At 45.7% G+C, this 12137-nt stretch overlaps 1 protein-coding gene across 3 annotated transcripts in view; it reads left to right on the top strand.

Annotated features, from left to right (window-relative positions):
• Nucleotides 1-12137, top strand: part of ARHGEF6 (Rac/Cdc42 guanine nucleotide exchange factor 6) — a 118958-nt gene that overhangs the window by 42989 nt on the left and 63832 nt on the right. For all 3 annotated transcript variants that reach the window (XM_060756427.2, XM_067471649.1, XM_067471650.1), the window contains one exon: nucleotides 5900-5984. In XM_060756427.2, the coding sequence (XP_060612410.2) occupies nucleotides 5900-5984 (85 nt within the window). The remainder of the gene's footprint in view (nucleotides 1-5899; nucleotides 5985-12137) is intronic.

The raw sequence follows: 12137 nt of genomic DNA, 5'->3' as shown, positions 1-12137 counted from the left end.
CCATTTTTGGTGGAGTTAGAATGCTCTTTGATTTTAGGTGAACTATAAATCCCAGTATGAGCCCCCGGTGGCGCAGTGGGTTAAAGCACTGAGCTGCTGAGCTTGTTGATCAAAAGGTCACAGGTTCGATTCCGGGGAGCGGCGTGAGCTTCCGCTGTCAGCCCTAGCTTCTGCCAACCTATCAGTTCGAAAACATGCAAATGTGAGTAGATCAATAGGTACCGCTCTGGCGGGAAGGTAACGGCGCTCCATGCAGTCATGCCGGCCACATGACCTTGGAGGTGTCTACGGACAACTCTGGCTCTTCAGCTTAGAAATGGAGATGAGCACCACACCCCAGAGTCCGACATGACTGGACTTAATGTCAGGGGACTACCTACCTATCTGGCCTTTGGAGTGGTGATTGTTTTTGAATCTCCCCTTTTTGGGCAAAGTCTTGGAATGTGTGGTTGCCTCGCAGCTCCAGGGATTCTTGGACAAAACTGATTATCTGGATCCGTCGCAGTCGGGTTTCAGACCGGGACATGGAACTGAGACAGCCATGGTCACCTTAGTGGATGATCTCCGCAGAGAGCTCAACGGAGAGAGTGTGTCCCTGTTGGTTCTCCTGGACCTCTCAGCGGCCTTCGATACCTTAGATCACGGTATCCTTCTGGGGCGCCTTGCAGGGATGGGTCTTGGAGGTCCGGTTCTGCAGTGGCTCCAGTCCTTCCTGGAGGGTCGTACCCAGAAGATGTCCGACTCGGCCCCACAGCCATTGTCCTGTGGGGTCCCACAGGGCTCAATATTGTTCCCCATGTTGTTTAACATCTACATGAAGCCGCTGGGTGAGATCATCCGGAGTTTTGGAGTTCGATGCCATCTTTACGTAGATGACGTCCAACTCTATCACTAATTTCCACTAGAAGGAGGCTGTCCAAGTCCTGACTGCTGAGATGGTCTGGATGAGGGCGAGTTGAATCCTGGTCACTCGCAAGGCCGAACAGGGTATAGGGTCACAACCTGTGCTGGACGGGGTCACACTCCCCTTTGTTTGTTTGTCGTGTCAGGGCAACCAGTCAATTATATTACATTTCTAACAGAACAATGCAAACAAACAGACAAAATACAAAATTTGTGAGTTTGGTAGTTGATTAAATGTCCTTTGACCAGTAGCTGGCCACTTGGAGTGCCTCTGGTGTTGCTGCAAGAAGATCCTCCATGATGCATGTGGCAGGGCTCAGGTTGCATTGCAGCAGGTGGTCAGTGGTTTGCTCTTCTCCACACTCGCATGTCGTGGATTCCACTTTGTGGCCCCATTTCTGAAGGTTGGCTCTGCATCTCATGATGCCAGAGCACAGTCTGTTCAGCGCCTTCCAAGTCGCCCAGTCTTCTGTGTGCCCAGAGGGGAGTCTCTCATTTGGTATCAGCCATTGATTGAGGTTCTGGGTTTGAGCCTGCCACTTTTGGACTCTTGCTTGCTGAGGTGTTTCAGCGAGTGTCTCTGTAGATTTTAGAAAACTATGTCTAGATTTAAGTCGTTGACGTGCTGGCTGATACCCAAACAAGGAATGAGCTGGAGATGTCTCTGCCTTGGTCCTTTCACTATTGGCTGCTACTTCCCGGCGGATGTCATGTGGTGCAATACCGGCTAAGCAGTGTAATTTCTCCAGTGGTGTAGGGCACAGACACCCCGTGATAATGTGGCATGTTACACTCCCCTTGAAGGCCCAGATTCGCAGCTTGGGAGTTCTCCTGGAATCATCACTGAGCCAGGAATCCCAGGTTGCAGCAGTGGCCAGGGGAGCGTTCGCACAATTAAAACTTGTGCTCCGGTTGCGCCCGTACCTTGGGAAGTTAAACTTGGCCACAGTGGTCCACGCTCTTGTTACATCTAGGATAGACTACTGCAGTGCACTCTACATGGGGTTGCCTTTGAAGACTGCTCGGAAGCTTCAAATAGTCCAACGAGAGGCAGCCATGTTAATAACTGGGGCGGCATTCAGGGAGCACACAACTCCCATATTACGCCAGCTCCACTGGCTGCCAGTTTGCTACCAGGCACAATTCAAAGTGCTGGCTTTGGCCTATAAAGCCCTAAACGGCCCCGGCCCAAATTACCTGTCCAAACGCATCTCCCCCTATGAACCATGACGGAGATTAAAATCCTCTGGGGAGCCCCTGCTTTCCTTCCTGCCATTGTCACAGGTGCGATTGGTGGGGATGAGAGACAGGGCCTTCTCGGTGATTGCTCCCCAGCTATGGAACTCCCTTCCTGGTGAGATCAGGTCGGCCCCATCCCTCCTGTCCTTTAGAAGGATGGTCAAAACTTGGCTGTGGGACCAAGCTTTCGGGACAGGGCAATAAAGCAGCAATAGGAATTGCAAAATTCACACTTGCCTCAAAAAGACAAGAGTTCTTTCTCCCACCCTGGTCACTTTGCAGATATATAAACCCCACTTGCCTTGTTTCCAACACACCTCACAGCCTCTGATTATATATATATATAATAGAGTATTCATGCCAAGTTTGGTCCAGATCAATCACTGTTTGAGTCCACAGTGCTCTCTGGATTATTATTATTATTATTATTATTATTATTATTATTATTGTCGTGTCAGGAGCGACCTGAGAAACTGCAGATTGCTTCTGGCGTGAGAGAATTGGCCGTCTGCAAGGATGTTGCCCAGGAGACACCTGGATGAGTTGATGTTTTTATCATCCTTGTGGGAGGCTTCTCTCATGTCCCCACATGAGGAGCTGGAGCTGATAGAGGGAGCTCATCCGCCTCTCCCTGGATTCGAACCTGCGACCTGTTGGTCTTCGGTCCTGCCAGCACAGGGGTTTAACCCACTGCGCCACCATGGGCTCCTGCCTCTGAGGATGCCTGCCATAGATGTGGGTGAAATGTCAGGAGAGAATGCTTCTGAAACATGGTCATACAGCCTGGAAAACTCACATCAACCTGGCTTTCTTTCTGTTCATCTCTTGGTTTTCAATTCATCACTTCCCCAATTTGACTTCATTGGTGTTACTCATATTTACGACCATGTTTATGTGTCGCCGCCTGTGTCGTATATCCTTGAAAGCATGGAAAAGAGGAAGGGAGATAAATTACTTTCATAACTGCAGCCAGTCGCATTGCATTGCTCCCTCCCAGCTAAAGACTGCAGGGCATTAGGCATGCGCAGAGTGCCTGAGCTGGTAAGTCCAGGACTGTAAATTGCCTGCGTGGATTCAGCAGATGCTCTAAATGAAACAAACCTTTTCTGACAAGGAGAAGGCAGAGCACAAATTACCCAGTTCGCATGCTGTGTGATTCATGGATGAGTTTACGGCTGACCCTGCAGCGGATGGAGGGCCCTGGAAACGACTCCCTTGCCTTTTCGGTCTAAATTATAGCTCTGTTGTTGCTAAAGAGGGACAGAGAGAATGTGCATCGGGACACATTCTGCAGGATGTGTGTCGCTGCTGAGAGGCCTCCATGTGGCATTTGCTCTTTGCAAAAGAAACCACAAAGAGATGTTTGGCAGTTCATGGGTTCGGCTGCACAACTGCTGACTCGAGAGAGAAAGTTTCTATCCCACAAGTTTTGTTTTGCAAATCAAGAGACTTCTGGGCCAGCTTCTTGCTTTCATGACTTTTTTTTTTTGCAACCAAAGTGGGACATCTCAAGCCCCAGGGACTGAATCTGGCCCTCAGTAGCGCAAGCCTGAGCTCATTTTATGCTTTAGCCTTGCGAACCTTTTCCCTACAGGGGTTGGCTATTTATTTGAATTCTTCTTTGGTGATTTCTCCCCTTTTCCACTTCTTGTGCATGTCTCTTTTGAGTCTTAGCACAGTTAGAAATTCTTTGGACATCCATTCTGGCTTCTTTGCACATGTCCTATTTTTTCTCTGTGTTGGCCCTGTTTGCAATTGCGCCTTGAGTAGTTGCTGGGATTCACCTACAATCAAAGAGCATTCTGAATCCCACCAACGATAGAATTGGGCCAAACCTCCCAACAGAACCCTCATTCCTTGAAGGGACTCACTGGCATGAACCTCCTTCCAGCCTTGTATGCTCTCCCTCATGCACACATGCGTACCACGCTGCCATGCGCAGAGCATGCCTACTCTCCCCTCCTTGCTTGGAGTCTCAGAAACAACCCTCCCCTTGGCTGAGGAGCTGGCCAATCACAGCCCCTTTTTATTGTTTTTAATGTCCCTGGCAAGCCTGAGCTCATTTTGTGCTTTAGCATTGCGGACCTTTCCCCTACAGGAGTTGGCTATTTGTTTGAATTCTTCTTTGGTGATTTCTCCCTTTTCCCACTTCTTGTGCATGTCTCTTTTGAATCTTATAGCACATTTAGAAGTTCTTTGGACATCTATTCTCGCTTCTTTGCACTTGTCCTATTTTTTCTCTTTGTTGGTACTGTTTGCAATTGCGCCTTGAGTAGTTGCTGGGATTCACCTACAATCAAAGAGCATTCTGAATCCCACCAACGATAGAATTGGGCCAAATCTCCCAACAGAACCCTCATTCCTTGAAGGGACTCACTGGCATGAACCTCCTTCCAGCCTTGTATGCTCTCCCTCACGCACACATGCGTACCACGCTGCCATGTGCAGAGCATGTCTGCTCTCCCCTCCTTGCTTGGAGTCTCAGAAACAACCCTCCCCTTGGCTGAGGAGCTGGCCAATCACAGCCCCTTTTTATTGTTTTTAACGTCCCTGGCAAGCCTGAGCTCATTTTGTGCTTTAGCCTTGCGGACCTTTTCCCTACAGGAGTTGGCTATTTGTTTGAATTCTTCTTTGGTGATTTCTCCCTTTTCCCACTTCTTGTGCATGTCTCTTTTGAATCTTATAGCACAGTTAGAAGTTCTTTGGACATCCATTCTTGCTTCTTTGCACTTGTCCTATTTTTTTCTCTTTGTTGGTACTGTTTGCAATTGTGCCGTGAGTAGTTGCTGGGATTCACCTACAATCAAAGAGCATTCTGAATCCCACCAATGATAGAATTGGGCCAAACTTCCCAACAGAACCCTCATGCCTTGAAGGGACTCGCTGGCATGAACCTCCCTCCAGCCTTGCATGCTCTCCCTCACGCATGCATGCGTACTATGCTGCCATACGCAAAGCATGCCTGCTCTCCCCTCCTTGCTTGGAGTCTCGGAAACAGCCCTCCCCTTGGCTGAGGAACTGGCCAGTCACAGCCCCTTTTTATTGTTTTTAATGTCCTTGGCAAGCCTGAGCTCATTTTTTGCTTTAGCCTTTTAAACCTTTTTCCTACAGGAGTTGGCTATTTGTTTGAATTCTTCTTTGGTGATTTCTCCCTTTTTCCAGTTCTTGTGCATGTCTCTTTTGAATTTTATAGCACAGTTGGCTGAGGGGCTGACCAATCACAGTGGAGGAGTGCTTTCGGTAGGAGGATTTGCTGTCTGTTTCCAAAAAGGAAGAGAAGGGCAGGAGGAGAGATCTTCAGCCTTCTCTGCCAAAGGGACTCCTAAGACCAACAGAAATATATGTTTTCTAATGGTCTTTGGCAACCCCACTGAAACCCCCTGGTGACCCCCCCAGGGATCCCGACCCCCAGGTTGAGAAATACTGATCTATACTGTTGAATGAATCCAGTTTGATGCCTCTTTAACTGTCATGGCTTAATGCTATGGAATCCTGGGATATTTAGTACAGTAAAGCACAAGCATTCTTTGGCAGAGAAGGCCCAGGACTTGGCTGAACGTATTGCTTTGGATGTTGTACTTGAAATTATATTGCAAGCTGCTTTGAGTCTTAACATATCCAATCAGTCCATCCACTCACCCTCTTCTATACATTGATCTGAGCTCTCCGCTTGCCTTATCTTTGTCCTTCTCTCCCGATCTCTTTTTCCGTGCACTGTGAAGACTGACGCAGGGCTTTTCCTTGTCTCTTTGCGCAGCTGTTTGATGCACATGATCTCTACGCCGGAGACAACTTCCCCCAGGTGCTGAATACCCTTGCAGCCATCTGCAAAGCCACTGAAGGTAAGGCAAAAAGTGCTGTGTTTGTGTTCGCATTTTGAACAGTAATATCTCCAAAGCAGGTTTAATAAATATGGAACAGAGACTGAAACTACCAAGAGACCTGGCTTTGAATCATCCCTGCTGAGCCACCCAAACCTATGGGTTGACCTTGGGGAAGTCTCACTCTCTCAGCCTCAGGGGAAGCCTCTCTGAAGCAATATGGTCCAGAAAAATGAGTTCAGTCTACATCAACTTACCAGCCATCCAGTTCAACCTCCTTCTGCTGTGTGAAAAGGCACAATCAAAGAACCCCCAGCAGATGGCCATCGAGCACCTATAGCAGCGTTTCTCAATCTGGGGGTCGGGACGTGAGGGGGTGTCAGAGGGGTCACCAAAGGCCATCAGAAAACACAATATTTTCTATTAGTCGTAAGGGTTCTTTGTGGGAAGTTTGCTCCAATTCTATTGGTAGGGTTCAGAATGCTCTTTGATTGTAGGTGAACTATAAATCCCAGCAACTGCAACTCCCAAATGTCAGGGTCTGTTTCCTCCAAACTCCACCAGTGTTCACATTTGGGCATACTGGGTATTTGTGCAAAGTTTGCTCCATACCATTGTTTGAGTTCACAGTGCTCTCTGGATGTAGGTGAACTACAACTCCAAAACTCAAGGTCATTGCACACCAAAAGCTTCCAATATTTTCTGTTGGTCATGGGAGTTCTATGTGCCAAGTTTGGTTTGATTACATCATTGGTGCAGGTCAGAATGCTCTTTGATTGTAGGTGAACTATAAATCCCAGCAACTACAACTCCCAAATGTCAGGGTCTGTTTCCCCCAAACTCCACCAGTGTTCACATTTGGGTAGATTGAGTATTCGTGCAAAGTTTGGTTCAGAGCCATCATTGTTTGAGTTCACAGTGCTCTCTGGATGTAGGTGAACTACAACTCCAAAACTCAAGGTCATTGCACACCAAAAGCTTCCCTTATTTTCTGTTGGTCATGGGAGTTCTACGTGCCAAGTTTGGTTTGATTACATCATTGGTGGAGGTCAGAATGCTCTTTGATTGTAGGTGAACTATAAATCCCAGCAACTGCAACTCCCAAATGTCAGGGTCTGTTTCCTCCAAACTCCACCAGTGTTCACATTTGGGCATATTGGGTATTTGCGCAAAGTTTGGTCCAGAGCCATCATTGTTTGAGTTCACAGTGCTCTCTGGATGTAGGTGAACTACAACTCCAAAACTCAAGGTCAATACCCACCAAAAGCTTCCCATATTTTCTATTGGTCATGGGAGTTCTGTGTTCCAATTTGGTTCAATTCCATCATTGGTGGAGTTCTGAATGCACTTTGTTTGTATGTGAACTATAAATCCCAGCAACTATAATTTATATTTATATTTTATTATATATATATATATATATATATATAATCTCTATCTAGATCTAGATCTAGATCTATATAATATTATATAGCAAAAATAATTTATAGTTGGGGGTCACCACAACATGAGGAACTCTATTAAGGGGTCGTGGCATTAGGAAGGTTGAGAAACCCTGATCTAAAGTAATAATAACAGGAACAACTCCAGGCATCATCCAGTCCAAATCCCTTCTGCCATGCAGGAAAAGCATAATAATGATAATAATGATAATACTAATAATATTCCTGACCTCACAATCATGTTAAAAAACCAAGTATGGATTGTCAACGTTGCAGTCCCAGTTGACAGCAGGATTGAATAGAAATAATTGGAAAAGCTGACATGATACAAGGATTTAAAGATCGAACTGCAAAGACGCTGGCACAAGCCAGTAAAGGTGGTCCCAGTGGTGATGGGCACACTGGGTGCAGTGCCTAAAGACCTTGGCCTGCACTTAAACCCAATCAGCGCTGACAAAATTACAATCTGCCAGCTGCAAAAGGCCACCTTACTGGGATCTGCACACATTATTCGCCGATACATCACACAGTCCTAGGCACTTGGGAAGTGTCTGACGTGTGATCTAATACAACAGCCAGCAGAGTGACCTTGTTTTCTGTGTACTAATTTTGTTATGCTTCAAATAATAATAATAATAATAATAATAATAATAATAATAATAATAGTAATAGTAATAATAATAATCTATATGTTTGAGTATAAGCCTATTTTTTCAACCCCTGTTTTAAGCTGAAAAAGTACCCCTTGGCTTATACTTGAGTCAAGGTTATTTATTATTTTACTCTGACATTATTATTATTTTATTACATTTATTATTATTATTATTATTATTATTATTATTATTATTAGGAGCCCCTAGTGGCGCAGTGGGTTAAACCCCTGTGCCGGCAGGACTGAAGACCGACAGGTCACAGGTTCGAATCCGGGGAGAGGTGGATGAGCTCCCTCTATTAGCTCCAGCTCCTCATGCGGGGACATGAGAGAAGCCTCCCACAAGGATGATAACAACATCAAATCATCCAGGCGTCCCCTGGGCAACGTCCTTGCAGACGGCCAATTCTCTCACACCAGAAGCGACTTGCAGTTTCTCAAGTTGCTCCTGACATGACAAAAATTATTATTATTATTATTATTATTATTATTATTATTTTACTTTATTATTATCATTACATTTATTATTTTACTCTATTTATTATTGTTATTATATTTATTATTTGACTTTATTATATTTATTTTTTTACTCGCTTTATTATTATTGGAAGGATACGTAAGCACATTTACATTGAAGAAGGTTAGAATAATAGTTTAATCAGAGTTGGGCAGCCTTATCTTAAATTACAGTTTTATGTAAATATTCAAAAACATTTAACCTCCTGATGCCTCAGTTAATGGAATTTAATTGGTATCTATTTTCATTCTAAAATTTACCATTAGCTGCTGTATTTCCCATCCTCGGCTTATACTCGAATCAATATGTTTTCCCAGTTTTTTGTGGTAAAATTAGGTGTCTCGGTTTAAATTCGGTTCGGCATATACTTGAGTATATACGGTATCTCCAATATCCTAGGTGCTTGGGAAAAGCCTAGACGAATCAGAGATGAATCCCAAACACCTGGACCTAATGTGCATGTGCGTATGTGTGCTCTGTTGCTGTGTACATGTAACAACAACAACAATAATAGTACCCCCAGGGATCACAGTTTACCCACAGATACTAGCAACAGCTGCCATGCACACCTTATTTTGGCCAAATTACAGAGCGTATCTTTGATTGCTTTTAGTGAATTACATTCAGCAGCAATTAATATTATTTGAAACACAACAAGATGAGACCACAGCAGACACTCTGCTGGCTGTTGAATTGGATCATACATCGGACACTTCCCAAGTGTCTAGGACTGTATGATGTATTGGCGAATAATGCGTGCAGATCCCAGTAAGGTGGCCTTCTGCAGCTGGAAGATAGTAATTTTGTCAGCCGATTGTGTTTAAGTGCTGGACAAGGTCTTGAGGCACTGCACCCAGTGTGCCGATCACCACTGGGACCACCTTTACTGGTTTGTACCAGAGTCTTTGCAGTTCGATCTTTAAATCCTCATATCATGTCAGCTATTCCAGTTATTTCTCTGCAATCCTGCTGTCACCTGGGATTGCGACAGTGATGATCCATACTTTGTTTTTTAACACGATCGTGAGGTGAGGAGTATTGTGCTCCAAAACTCTGTCTGTCTGAATCCGGAAGTCCCAGAGGAGTTTAGCATGTTCATTTTCTGTAACTTTTTCCAGCTTGTGATCCCACCAGTTCTTTGTCGCAGGCGGATGGTATTTGTGGCACACGTTCAGCAGCAATTATTATTATTATTTGTGCTGACACACCCAGACCCTATAAAGTTAAAACTAAGATTTATTTTTTATTATTTATCGTGTCATCTGCAACCAGAACATTGTATTACATTTCTAACAGAACAAAACAAACAGACAGATAAAAAGAACCCACAAATTTTGCAAACTTGGTAGTTGATTAAATATCCTTTGACCAGTATCTGGCCACTTGGAGTGCCTCTGGTGTTGCCGCAAGAAGGTCCTCCATTGTGCATGTGGCAGGGCTCAGGGTGCATTGCAGCAGATGGTCAGTGGTTTGCTCTTCTCCAAACTCACATGTTGTGGATTCCACTTTGTGGCCCCATTTCTTAAGATTGGCTCTGCATCTCGTGGTGCCAGAGTGCAGTCTGTTCAGCACCTTCCAAGTCGCCCAGTCTTCTGTGTGCCCAGGGGGGAGTCTCTCATCTGGTATCACCCACGGATTGAAGTGCTGGGTTTGAGCCTGCCACTTTTGAACTCTCTCTTGCTGAGGTGTTCCAGCGAGTATCTCTGTAGATCTAAGAAAACTATTTCTTGATTTAAGTTGTTGATGTGCTTCTCTCTTTATCTGGGCGAACTGCGGGTGCCTTACTTAGAAGCTTAGGATTCTTAGCAACTGAGGCCACTCCAGATTTGAACATCAAACAGAACATTTATTTCTCAAAGTCCTTGACAGACTTGGCACAGCTTGTTGGAGTTACAAACACAAACAGTCAACTTGTGAAATTATATAGATGTTCCTTCCCTTTTTCTTCAGCTGCTGAGTTAACTTCCCCCAGCGGTAGAAAAATCCTGGGATTCTTTACCCTAACCCTGAGCTGCAGGTCTTTCCCTATCTAAGCTCAAGGTTAGTTTGGGGGTGAAGTAATAGAGCCTCTCCCAATGGCAGGGAAATCCTGAGATATTCTCTGCCCCAGCGCTGAGAATAGAAATTAGAAAGAGTAGGTCTTCCCCTATCTGAGCTCAGCACCAGTTTCAAAGGCAAGAGGGTAAGTAAGTACTCACAATGGCTTGTCCGAGCTGCCTAGCTTGACCATAAGCACATCTGGAAGACGGAACATCATCATCATCATTATTATTACTAGCTGTACCCTGCCACGCGTTGCTGTGGCCTATAGGAAATTTTTTCAAAGTAGAGGTAGATATCTGGAGTATTATGAAAGAGAGGTACCTACCTATTCCTTCCCCGTTTTTCTCCCCCTTTCTCTCCTTTCTTCCTTCTCTACCTCTTTCTTTCTTTCTTTCTTTCTTTCTTTCTTTCCTTCTTTCGCTCCTTGGTTTCATCCTTCTCTCTTTCCTTCATTCCCTCCCCCTTTCTTCCTTTGCCTCCTTTCTTCTCTCCATGTTTCCTTCCTTCTTTCATTTTTTATTTCCTTTTCTCCTTCCTTCTTTACCTCTTTCCTGAGTCAGGGAGGGAAGGGGTGGGGGGGGAAGGAAGGGGGCGTGTCTTACCGGCGTGAGTGTGATTGGGCCCGCCGCAGCGAAGGGAGGGGGTGTGTCTTACCAGCGGAGGGTGGGAGGAGGGAAGGAGTGAGACAGGGACGGAAGGGGTGGGGGGAAGGGAGGGAGGGGCGTGTCTTACCAGCGGGGAGTGGGAGGAGGGAAGGAGTGACACAGGGAGGGAAGGGGTGGGAGGCGAAGGAAGGGGGCGTGTCTTACCGGTGGGGAGTGTGTGCGTGTGGCGGGGGGGGGGGGGAGTGAAAGAGCGTTGGATTGTGTGTGTGTGTGCGGCGGGGGTGTGTGTGCGGGAAGCGGCACGGCGGGGCTTGGAGTGGGCATGGCTTCTGCAGAGGGAACATTGGCCGGAAGGCCGTGTGCGCGCGCCAGGGAACTTGCGGCTGGGCGCCAATGCGCATGCTCAGTTGTTTTGCCATTTTGTGAGTGTGTTGTTGTGTTGTTTTTCATTTTGAATAGATATGTTTGTACCTTGTGGGTTGTGTTATGGGCATGGGAATTTTGGTTAAGTTTCGTTGGGGTTTTTTTGAGTTTTGTGGCTCCGTTGGATGCCCCTAACAAATTTATATATATAGATTATTATTTGGGTTCAGGGTTTTGAAAATTGGGGTGCGCATTAGATTCGATGGTGCATCAGACTTGAGTCAATATAGTCTATGACTCTTTTGCACATTCACGAAAGAGCGGAGGAACTGCCTGGCACCTGGGCCTTGTTGCGGCTGGGCGCCAATGCGCATGCTCAGTTGTTTTGCCGTTTTGTGAGTGTGTTGTTGTGTTGTTTTTCATTTTGAGTAGCTATGTTTGTACCTTGTGGGTTGTGTTATGGGCATGGGAATTTTGGTTAAGTTTCGTTGTGGGGCTTTTGAGTTTTGTGGCTCCGTTGGATGCCCCTAACAAATTTATATATATAGATTA

The sequence above is a fragment of the Anolis sagrei genome, chromosome 10 (genome assembly GCF_037176765.1).
Source record: "Anolis sagrei isolate rAnoSag1 chromosome 10, rAnoSag1.mat, whole genome shotgun sequence".
Classification (NCBI taxonomy): Eukaryota; Metazoa; Chordata; class Lepidosauria; order Squamata; family Dactyloidae; genus Anolis; species Anolis sagrei.
This window is presented reverse-complemented; position numbering and strand designations above follow the sequence as displayed.